This window comes from Pogoniulus pusillus, chromosome 8 (genome assembly GCF_015220805.1).
Source record: "Pogoniulus pusillus isolate bPogPus1 chromosome 8, bPogPus1.pri, whole genome shotgun sequence".
NCBI lineage: Eukaryota > Metazoa > Chordata > Aves > Piciformes > Lybiidae > Pogoniulus > Pogoniulus pusillus.
The window spans coordinates 3,150,330-3,162,530 of record NC_087271.1 but is presented as its reverse complement, the minus strand read 5'-3'; the positions used below and the strand labels follow the sequence as shown (position 1 = coordinate 3,162,530).

Sequence of the window (12,201 nt, the reverse complement as noted above, 5' to 3'; positions counted from 1 at the left end):
ATGGCCATGGTAAGTCTCAGTTTGACAGTGGGGCTCAACTGTCTTCTCAAAGTGAAACAGTTCTATGACTCTATGATCAGAGCAAGATCTGTTAAAGTGATGAAATCAAGAGGGATGGTGTCACTGCCAACAGCAAAAAATGGGCCAGGAAACCAGAAAACATTTCGTATGAGTGTGATAAAAAGAGAAGTTTAATCAAATGCTTGCCAAGTACCATCTTTGGAAGGACCTGTATTAAAAGCCAGAGCAAAGTTAACAGCTGTACCCACTTCACTTTTCACTGAAAGAGAAATCGATGGGCAGCTATCTCCCACCTTATCTCACACACACCTCCCTCCACCAGCCAACTCATTAAGCTCATTAAATGCTTCCAACTCTCTTGCACCACAAGACACTGATGGAGATGAAGATAAGTTTTGATGCTCTGTCACTTACCTTTAGTAGAGGGAACTAAACTAGTAAACAAGCCTATAGCAACATCTGAAATGGAGCTATGGCCTTGAGAGTCCTACTGTTCTAACAATCAAAACCCCTTCATAGGCAGGGCTCTGGCACTACACATATTTTCTCTAAGTAATGTTTCTGGTAGAATACAAAACAGTACAAATGGAGTTTGAAAAACCTCAGAAGTAGAGAGTGCCAATACAGTCAGCACCAGTGGGCTGCTAAGATTGCTGCCACTCTATTGCACAGCAGGTATGACTGGGATTTTGTGCCCATACACAGACAAAGCCACTTTTAGATATTCTCTACTACAGCAAATGTAAAGGAAATAAAATACTAATATTAAACTGAAAAGGCACAGACCAAGACCAAAAAAAAAAACCCCAAACACACCCCTCAAAAAAAAAAGCCCAAACCTCCCAACAAAAAAAAGACCCAAATAAACAACAAATGAAACTAAACCCATCTACCAAAAACGCCTTTCTGCTGGTTTGCAAAACAGACAAGGAAAATGTTTCCTATTCCTAAGTTCACAGCTGGTGAAAGCACTCAGGAAACAGAGAGAAATTCAATTATAGGAAGAAGTTCTGTTGTAAATCAGACATGAACTGAAAGGTGGAGCATTAAAATCATCATGAACAGACACATTCAGATTTGCCACTGTTCTTGACTTCAGCAAATGTCTCAACATCAGCAAGAGGAGCATCCTCAAATTTAAACACTATGGCATCATTTAGCTCAGAAAACAATAGCTGACATTCAGAAAGTAGATGAAATTGAAACCTGATTTTTTTCCCCTCTAAACTACATAGCAGGGATAACGAGGACACTGAAAAGACATCCACAAGGAATAACATTTTACAAAGGCTGCGACTTCTACAGTGTCTGGTGTTGATTAGTGACAAACAGGCCTGCCTTTAGAAGCAAGGGAAGGAATCTGTGTAGAGGAAATAAACCATACAGGGCCTTGGAAAATATAGGACATCCAGAAACAAAGTACCATAGAATCATAGAATCAACCAGGTTGGAAGAGACCTCCAAGCTCAGCCAGTCCAACCTAGCACCCAGCCCTGGCCAAGCAACCAGACCATGGCACTAAGTGCCCCAGACAGGCTTTGCTTCAACACCTCCAGGGACAGTGACTCCACCACCTCCCTGCGCAGCCCATTCCAATGCCAATCACTCTCTCTGACAACAACTTCCTCCTAACAGCCAGCCTAGACCTCCCCTGACACAACTTGAGACGCTGTCCCCTTGTTCTGCTGCTTGCCTGGCAGAAGAGACCAACCCCACCTGGCTACAGCCTCCCTTCAGAGAGCTGCAGACAGCAGTGAGCTCTGCCCTGAGCCTCCTCTCCTGCAGGCTGCACATCCCCAGCTCCCTCAGCCTCTCCTCACAGGGCTGTGCTCCAGGCCCCTCACCACCTTTGTCGCCCTCTGCTGGACACCTTCCAGCACCTCAACATCTCTCTTGAACTGAGGAGCCCAGAACTGGACACAGTATTCAAGGTGTGGCCTGAGCAGTGTTGAGTGCAGGGAAAGAATAGCCTCCTCCCTTGTCCTACTGGCCACACAGTACTCATAATCACGATGAGTCTCCAGGAAAGCCTTTTTTTCCCCTGAGTAGATAAGACCACTTTTAGGAGTCTAACCTTAGGTACAACTTGCTCTCTCTCATCCCTTTGCCACTCTTGTTTTCTATTACACCAATCCCCCTACTGAGAGAAGGGCCCATAATACTGACAGCTGCAATCACAGTCATGTTCCTGAGAGATGGAAGATGTGAAGCTGCTGCCTTTGCAATGACTAGGGCCAGCAAGCAAGAAGGTGAGTTTGGAGCTCTATGACTGCTAGTCTGACCTTTAAAAATGCTGCTTCATAACAAAAATTAATAAGATAACTGTCTGCACTCACATTCAAGCAACCAGACAAGAAAGAAAAGGCTACTCAGATTCTACACCTAAATCTAAGCAGCACAGTAGCAGCAGATGGTACACAAGCACAGCTTTGTTTATGTTTCGAGACCTACTGTACACTTAGTGTAGCATTTGTTGATTTTAATTACTCAAAACTGAAGAGAATGACTTCAAAAACAAGAGACTTTGATATGACCATGATAAGATTTGCTAAAACAAGTTTCAAAATTTTTAGCTATATTTCCTATCACAGACAGTAGTGTAGACTATGCAAACATTACACTTCTGTTTCAGGAAAAAAAAGATGACTGTGCTGAATAATTCTGGTGTGGCCACGGCGCTCTGGATTTCAGACTAGGGGAATCCACAGGCAACTCTGAAATCCACTCACAAATGATTGATTAGTAAAAATGTAACAAGCTAAGGAGAACTGAAAGCACCCTTTATTGATAACTGGGATGGAGTTGGTAATTAAATTACCCACACTGAAGTAAAGTCTGCAAAGGTGGCCCTTCCAATCCCAAGATCATTGGTATTAAGAACATACAGGGGGGAAAAAAAGGGCAAATTACAGAAGGAAGGGCTGTAATAATGACCACTTAAATGCACACATGCAATCTCTGGCAACTCAAAAGAGAACTAGGTCTCAACAACACCCTGGTCTCCCCTTTTCTGATCACAGAATTTCTTAGATTTGGAGGAAGTTCTTCACAGAGAGAGTGATTTCCCATTGGAATGGGCTGCCCAGAGAGGTGGTGGAGGCACCGTCCCTGGAGGTCTTCATGAAAAGACTGGATGAGGCACTTAGTGCCATGGTCTAGTTGACTGGATAGGGCTGGGGGATAGGTTGGACTGGATGATCTTGGAGGTCTCTTCCAACCTGGTTGATTCTATGACCTTCAAGATCATCGAGTCAAATAATTGGTTTCACACTGACAAGTCCTCGACTAAACCAAATCACAAGTCACAAACATACTGAAAATGTCATAAAGAGACAGCAGATACTTACATTTCTGTTTTGAAAGGAAGGTAATGCACTGACTGGCCAGCTCACAGGAGTTGGTGGAGTCTCCATAACTTCACACTTCGGGTCTCTTGCAACAATCATCCTAACAGAATTGCCACAGTTCCGCAGCACTTGGGCAACTTGTTCACTGCTCATTCCCTGCACGTTGGTGTCTCCGATCTGCAGGATGTGATCTCCTGTCTGAAGCCTCCCATCCTTCAAAGAGAGAGAGAAAATAAAATCAAAATGTTTCCAGTCTACACAGACAATATCTTTTGCACCACCAAATTGAAACTGTTGACAGGCAACTTCATGGCCATGGCAGCCAGTGCAAGAAAAAAACCACAGAAGCGACCACGATGGCAACATATTAAACAACCTGTTCTAGAGGGAGGTGTCCCTGCTTATGGCAGGGAGTTGGAACTGGATGAGCCTCGAGATCCCTTCCAACCTAAATCATTCTATGATTCTGTAATTCCAGGAAGTGCTTGCACAACCACATACTCTTTTTCCACAGCACTTAACAGTGGTAAATCAACCTTTTCAAGCACCACTATGCTACACCAGTTGAACAAAATCACCCCTAAGAAAGTGGCTATTTCCCTCATTTAGAAGACAATAGCAGCGATGTTTTATGCTCCCACGGGTTAAAGTATTACTGTTTCACAGAACACTCCTCACTGGGGGAGAGTCAGAATAAAAAACATAGCATTTTGATATAGGACTTCAAAAAGCTTTCCTTTGGTCATAAGGAAAACTTTCTTTCCTTTGAGGGTGCCAGAGCCCTGGCCCAGGCTGTTCAGAAAGACTGTGGAGTCTCCTTCTCTGAAGAGATTCTGAACCTGCCTGGGCATTGTGATCCCAGGCAAGCTGCTGTGGACGACCCTGCTTTAGCAAGAGAGTCGAACCAGATTATCTTCAGAGGTCCCTTCCAACCTCTGCCATGCTGGGATTACAGAACCACAGAACACATCCAGTTGGAAGAGACCTCAAAGATCATCCAAGTCCAATGCTCGACCCACCACTGAAGGTTCTGTGGCTTTTTAGAGCTCTTCCTAATGCTTCTATATTAGTCTGTCAACTCTTCTCTCATCTGACTAGCTCCAACTCAAGTGAGCAAATCCACTGAAGGTAATGAGACTCCCTATAAACTATTTTTTAGATGATAATTATGATTCACGACCTACATCATCATTTCTATTATAAGTAAGCATTCATAGGACCAAATCCTCAGCTGGTATCAATCCACACAGCTCCACCACCTTAGGTGCATTGATTTATACAGCAATCATAGCAGAGTTATTCCCAGAACTAACCCAAAGTCATTTACAAACTCATCCAATTTTAGCATATACATGTGCTCATTATTTCACATGTTCTTAACGATGTCTCATTCAGCTGAGAGTGATGTGGTGAGTTCTTAACTTACATGCTTCATTTGTAGCCAAAACACTTCATTCCTTACAGCAAAACAGGTGTTACACAATAATTAAAAAATACTCATTTCTACATGACAGGTTCAGAGGGAGGCAGTCAAGCAAAAGCCAGCATTTTCCAGTGTCTCTGAATCCCCAGTTCTCATTTCCAGCCTATGCTACAGCAATCACCTTAGCCCCTCTCTCTCTTCTTTGTTACTAGAGCCTGCCCACATGGGTTCCAGACCTCAAATATTGTAACTCATCATGACCAAACCCAAGTTAAAAATCCAAATCTGTTTTGCTATTGCATGTGTTCTGCTCCTCAAATGTAGCAGCACTTAGCACTGTGTGTTTAAAGATTAGCAACCAAAGGTTTCAAACTTTACCTGTGCCATTTTGCAAGATACTGGTAAATTCAAAGGGGTTTGCATCAATCCAAATGATCTCCTTGAACTGGTTAGACCACAAAGCAGGGATCAAAACCCACTCAAAAGAGGACATCTTTAATCTAGAAACTAAATTTTGCAATGCAATTACTGCAACAGGGAAGATTCCCTTGCCTGACCAATCATTTGGAGAGCTTGTCCCTATAGATGTTGCCAAATTCTACAGAGGATATGCAAATCCATTAAGAGTATTTGTGTGCCCCCTCAAGGCTGAACAGATCAAAAGTATTGAAGAGCATGAAAAGGTTACAGGCCTGTTTCAGAATTTCTGCCTATGTAGCAATGTACAAGATGCCAAAGAGTGTCTGAGAAACAAGTTAATTCCTATCAGGTGCTGACTTTCTCCTCAATCATACCATCATGATGTATGTTTATCAAGTATGGGCTGGCATTCAGACTCTGATGCTATCAGCTTCCTTTTGTTTCAGTATATTAGTTTATTTTAAGACTTTATTTTTATCCAAACCAGTTAATTATACATTACAATCAAACAAGAAGTGACATAATATAACAAATTACCCGATCTGCTAATCCCCCAGGAACAATTGTTCTTACAACTACTCCACTCGACTTTCCTCCTACGATTCCAAAGCCTAATCCCGAACCATCGTTAATCAGCTCAACGTCTTCAATGTGGCCCCAGTGAATCTGCAATTAATAAAAACAGGAGATTTTCATTTCAGTCAATCTTTGAATGTTCCTCACTTTCACGTGTCCCATGAATGAGCAGAATTAATCAGAGCAATTTTCTCTCTCTCTGCCCCACATAGTGGAGATCTGCTGGATGCGGTTCAGTCGGCTTCATTTCCTTACAAACAGGCAGCAGGATTAATCGTCTGGGTTTTTAAACACATATTTTGTCCTTTGCTTTCAGGTTAACAGGATACTAGGAAAAAGAATGCCTAAGAAAAAGCAACTTCAAAGATTTTCTTGCCAAAATGAAAACTATCCTTTTGTTTTTTCATGAAGCAAGACTACTGCAAACAACAGAGAAAACCAGAGGCAAGGAGCCTGCGCCGGCCTCGTTTTCACTTCACGTCGCCCAAATCCTTACTTCTGCTATTTCAGTTGTATACTCTAAACACCAGCAGTACTCACTGAATTAATAATGTGGCACAATATTCTGCCACACTGAAATGGAAGCATGTTTCTAAGCTATGCTGTACCGTGACCTTATGTTCTACAAGACAATCTGAAAATAACAAAGCTGTTAAGCAACTCAAACCCAGCCAATGTTTCTGTCAGATTAATATCTCATCGAAACCAAAATGGAGCAAAGTAGGCAGATTTAAGCCTTCTGTGAATAAAGGATTTATTAGCATACTGAAAGTCTTTGCCAAAGCCAGTTAAATATCATAAAAAGAAGTTTAAAGATCCCCTGTAGAGATATATATTTGTATTTTATTTTGTTAGTCTGTTCAGTGCAGATCTTTCAATGAAAAAGCAGTTAAAGTTTAATTCTTTCAAGTTTTCAGTGCAATAAACAATATTGATTAGCCACTAAAACCTTCAGATTTCACTACCTCTGTAATAATCATGAGAGAAATAATTACTGACAATAAGGACAAGTGCTGCTCTTTACCAGGTTTTCATCAAAACCTGCTAACATAATAAATTAAGATTCCATGATTGGAAAGCCTGGATTTAGGTGTGCAGTTTGACCAAATTCAGTGAGGCCACCTGGACCATATGCTTTGAACACAGATGGAAGTTTGGTCCCAGCTTATTACATGTCCCAGAGACAATCTCTCCTTGTTCAAGAAAACAAAAGGTTTCCTCAATCAATGAAATTTGCAGGGGAAGGTGGGGGGGGGGGGAATCCCCTGATAAACAAACAGGGATTGAGAGGCTCTCTGACAGACACTTTGTGTTTGTTTTTAAGACAAAGCTTTTTTTTTTGCTTTGAGCAGTTGAAGTTTAAATTGGTTGGGCTATTTCAAGCAGTGCTCACGCTAGGTTATGTTTACACTCTTCTAAGATGTAATCAGAGCACCTTTAATTGCTGAGCACAAGGAGGTTTCAGCTGAGTATACTCATAAAATGCTTTCAGCATAGGCTGGGGTTGGGTGAACAGATCCTGCTGCTAAGAATATGTTGATCTACTAAAGCTTCTGCTATCCCATAAAAACCCAGGATCTATTTTATAACAACTTCATGCAGCTTTGCAACGGAAGCCTTATACTTATTGCACGATCAGTCTAAGTGAAATGTCATCACAGGGAAAATCTGATTAAAGAACAAAATCCCTAGATGTAAAGCTTGCTAACACAAACACTTCCAGCCACAGGGAAGAAAAAAAAATATATACCCAGCATAGGTCAAAAATCTGATTTTTGACAGTATTACAACAACTCACAGTCTCAGGTGGATTTATATCACTTAATAAGACAGACGAAGTTCTGCTGTTTCCTTGAAGTGGCTCCCTAGCAACAACCAGATGTAGAGATCCTGTGGCTTGCTGGAGGAGGGCAATAGCGTGCTGATGGGAAATGTTCTGATCCAATGGGGTGCAATTAATGGCCAGTATGTGGTCATTTTCTTTCAGCCTTTGATCCCTGAACAAAACATGAAAAGCAATTTTCAGATGCAGCGCAGTGACTTCACACCAGGCTGGTGTAATTGAAATATGAACATGCAAAACACAGAGTTATGCAAGGTTAAGTATTTAGATATTAAACCAGCTCTGTTTATCAGGCTCTCTTCACCCACATGCAAACTGCACACAAGCCACACTGTACTGAACTGCAAACAACTCTGTTTATCAGGCTCTCTTCACCCACATGCAAACTGCACACAAGCCACACTGTACTGAGCTGCCCGGCCAGATTTGTTTCCAATTCTATCACGGTACAGAAATCTGCTTTATTGTTTCCTTTGCTTCTATTCAAAGTTCAATTAAACTCCCTCACTTTTTCTTGATGATTCTGAACTGCAGGGCACAAAAAACCCCAAACAATGGGTTTTGTAGGAATACAATGAACTAGAAACTACCTTGATTATGTTTAGCCCAACGTGGTATGATCTCGAAACACCCACAGCTAAGGCTGCAATGTGGGTCTGTGTTCTTCAATCTAAAGATGGACGAGCTGTGTGTTTACACTTGGCTCAAAATGTGCAGCATCAAACTTCAGACAGCAAACCTTCTCCAAGCAATGCACAGTTCAACTTGTACCACGAGAGAACCTAAAGCTCACAGCTAATTCACCCTTAGCGATTAATTTTGGTTTGTGCCAAGAGAGAAGCCATCACTCATCTCCTTTGTTAGATACTCATTCTGAGCACGAGACCAAACTGTTACATAGACAGACACTGCCTGCAAAGCTCTGTAGGAATCCTGAAAAAAAAAAAAAAGCCTCCAGGAGATCTTGTCTCAGAGGCAAAATGGGAGGCATGCTGGGGAAATGTATAAACTCCATGCCAGTAGAACTGCACATCTTAACTGAGGCATCTGAAACTTGCTCTTCGCCATGCCACGTTTAAGGCGTTTCCCAGAAATCACTTTCCCCAAGCACTAACCATATTTCAGATTCTCTCAAAGAAAGTGAGCAGCAGGTCATCAAACCCTAAAGTGAGACATTCACCCTCCTCTGACATCCGGATCAGTCCATCTGTCTCCACTTTGAAAGAGCTTAATATGCTTTTCTTTAAGTGTTCTCTGGTGTGTTCTCTGTGGGCCCATAGCCATTATCATTCCAACCTCTCCCCACTCTTTTTGTCATCCTGTGTTGGCACTTCCTGACATGTGTTATTTAAAAAGTGACACCAGTGACTTGAAATCTAGACACATTTTCTTGAAACATAATTCCAAGCACTGCATTTGTCTCATGCCAGCTCTTGTGGTTTCTACAATCACATTTTATTTTTAAAGGACTGCTCTGTCTTTTGTTGTTGGGTGAAAACCCACAGACAATACAGGGAGAAACTGCCTGAAGCCTTGATTCTATGATGACATCTGTGCAGGGATCTGTCAGGAGGACTGGATCTAAATTTACACAGGAAACAAACAGTAAAACCAACTATAAATAGGGCATTGTCATAGGCACATAAATAAAGAAGCAAGAGAGAGGGAAAAATCTTTCAGGGACACAATGCATAAAAATGCAGACAGAGGCTAATTTTTAATTCCCTTCTATTCTTCTGAGTTTTCTTTTGTTTTTTAATCAGTGCTGAAGAGTCTCTCAAGTGAGTCATGATTTCTGGAAATTCCATTTATGAATGGCTGGGATATTTAAAGCTCTTCTGAAAATCTGATCCTCAAAACAAGAGTCCATTTAGTTGAAAAGCCAGAACTCAAGATACCACTATCAAAATATCCCACCAGCTAACCCAGACAGGGGTGTTAGTCTGACAGCTTGCAGCATGCAAGTTGTGACTTTTCCCTTTGTGGAATCATAGAACTGTTTACGTTGGAAAGGACCTCAAAGCTCAGCCAGTTCCAACTCCCTGCCATAGGCAGGGACACAGCCCACTAGAACAGGTTGCTCAAGGCCTCATCCAACATGGCCTTGAACACCTCCAGGGAGCTTGTGGAGCACAGAAGCACAGAATGTGATCAAAGATCATCATATTGGGTGATTCTGTGCTTCACAACCTGCCTGGGTAATCTTTGATCACATTGGGTATTTCTGTCCTTCACAACCTCCCTGGGCAACCTGTGCCAGTGTCTCACCACCCTCACTGCAAAGAACTCTTTCCTAACATCTAGTTTGAATCTCCCCTCTGCCAGTTTAAACCCATTACCACTCATCCTGTCATTACAAGACCTTGTCAATAGTCCCTTTGCAGCCCTCCTGTAGGCTCCCTTCAGATACTGGAAGGCCACAATAAGGTCTCCTCCTTCTCTTCTGCAGGCTGCAGAGCCCCAACTCTTCTAGCCTGTCCTCATAGTAGAGCTGCTCCAGCTCCCTGAGCATCTTTGTGGCCTCCTCTGGACTCACTCCAATAGTTCCATGTCCTTCTTGTTCTGGAGGCTCCAGAATTGTACACAGGACTCCAGATGGGGTCTAACAGGAGCAGTGTAAAGGGAGACAATCCCCTCCCTTGCCCTGCTGTCCACGCTGCTCTTGCTGCAGCCCAGGACATGGTTGGCTGACTGCAATTTTCCAGTACAATCATAAAGACCTCACCTGTCAGCAATGCTTCCTGGTTGGACTTCCTTGACAAAGATACCAACTTCTCCCAAGGTGGGATTTTTAAGGGCAACCACACTAAATCCAAGACCTCCCACAGAAGGCTTTTCAATTTTTATTGATTCTATTTGTCTCCCCTGATAAAAGAGAAAAAAGAAAAGATTTGCTAATTTTTAATGCAACAGAATGAGCTAGTGTAAAATTTATGAACACTGGGAGAATTATTCTCCTCCTAAGACTAAATAAAGGTGAAACACTGAATATGTTATTTCTATAAAAGCTCCTCCATTTATTATTTTTAATATAGCAGAGTATTGGATATGCAAGCACTCTGAGGTTCTGAAACCTCAGGGAATTTAAGAGCTGCTTTCACACTTCATTCACATTATGAGATGAATTCCAAACTGGATGAAAACTATGAACCCAGTGCTGTCTAGAGCAATATATTTGGGATTTCTGGAAATGCTACATAGCTAAACTAAATTGCTTGTCTTTTGGCTTCCCTTGCTTTTAATGCTGCTTTTTAGGAGTGCATTCAAAAGACTGAAGTTTTTTTAACAGGGAAATTAATTTCCTTCCCCTTCCCTGCAACTTCACACTTCAAGCAACTGCCTGCTTTTCAGTTCCAACACAGGGTTTCTGGGGTTGTTTACTGGGAAATACTACTTAGAGGAGGCGCTGCTACCACAGCTGTCTTAGCCAAAATAATGTGCAGTCTTCGCCACTAAATCTTCTATCTGATGAGTTAATGACACACTAATGAGAAGAATTATGCTCAAAATATTACAGCTACATTAAGGTAGTCAATTAGCAACAGTTACTTAATATAGAAAGGCATGACTAACCAATTAAATTAATGGTTCATAGTCACACAGAACAATGCATTTGTGGTATAAATGCCAATCCCACGTGGGTTGATGTCTACACCTATATGACTTCCATAAGCTTCTGGTACATGCTACATCACATGTTAATGAAATGAGTTTCTGCCTGGCAAAGTTAGGACACACTAAATGAAGAGTTCAATAAAATATCACATGCTAGTTCTTTTAATCATTGTCACTGTTCACATGCTAACGAAGCTGGGACCTTGCCATTTAAAATGTACTTGGTAAAACAAGTCCCTCCATCAAAACAAGCTTCTGCAGAAAATGGCCATTTTCAGTGAACTGTCATCAAACATTTTCTGGCAGTTGAAGAATCTTTTCTGCTTTGTTGTGTTTGGTAGAAAGAAAGACCAAACAAAAAAAAAATTGGCCAAGAATAAAACCCCCAAAAGCCACCAAACCACTGCCTACTGCTGATACTATCTTACACAGGGAAAAGTTATCCTCAGCACTTCCACTCTTTTACAGTCCAGGAAGCACTACTTTCTCAGATCCACAACAAAAGAGGATGTTGGAAAATGTACTCCAAAAGCCTGCAAGAAACACTTTGACATTAAAGGAAAAGCAATTTGTTTCCCTAAACTTGAGAGCCTTACCTTTGCCATCTGTTGGATGATGGTGTTAAATTCATTCACTCCCAGGTTTGGAGAGAAGGTAGATGTTTTGGGTTCAGGTGAACTGCAAGGTGCATAGAGACTCCCAGCAGCAACTGATTTGTCAGCAAACACTAGCAGCCCTCTCTTAGTAAAATCAAACTCTACTGAGCGGTCAGGAGGCATGTAATTGAGCTGTTGAAAATGAACAAAGGTGCAGAAAAGCTATTAAAGCCAAAAGATTTTCACAGAGATCATTTTGTGTGAAGACTGCCAAAGCAAGCAAGCAAGCATACATATGCTCACATGTGCCCATTCACACGAGTATACTCACCTGTATAAATTAGGCCATGTTAAGATGTA

General features: G+C 41.7%; 1 protein-coding gene across 1 annotated transcript in view; it reads right to left on the bottom strand.

The window, feature by feature from the left end:
- PATJ (PATJ crumbs cell polarity complex component) overlaps positions 1-12,201 on the bottom strand; it is a 216,906-nt gene that overhangs the window by 196,726 nt on the left and 7,979 nt on the right. The window contains 5 exon segments of the mRNA XM_064147032.1: positions 3,369-3,581; positions 5,749-5,877; positions 7,586-7,784; positions 10,356-10,495; positions 11,842-12,033. Of these exon segments, the coding sequence (XP_064003102.1) occupies positions 3,369-3,581; positions 5,749-5,877; positions 7,586-7,784; positions 10,356-10,495; positions 11,842-12,033 (873 nt within the window).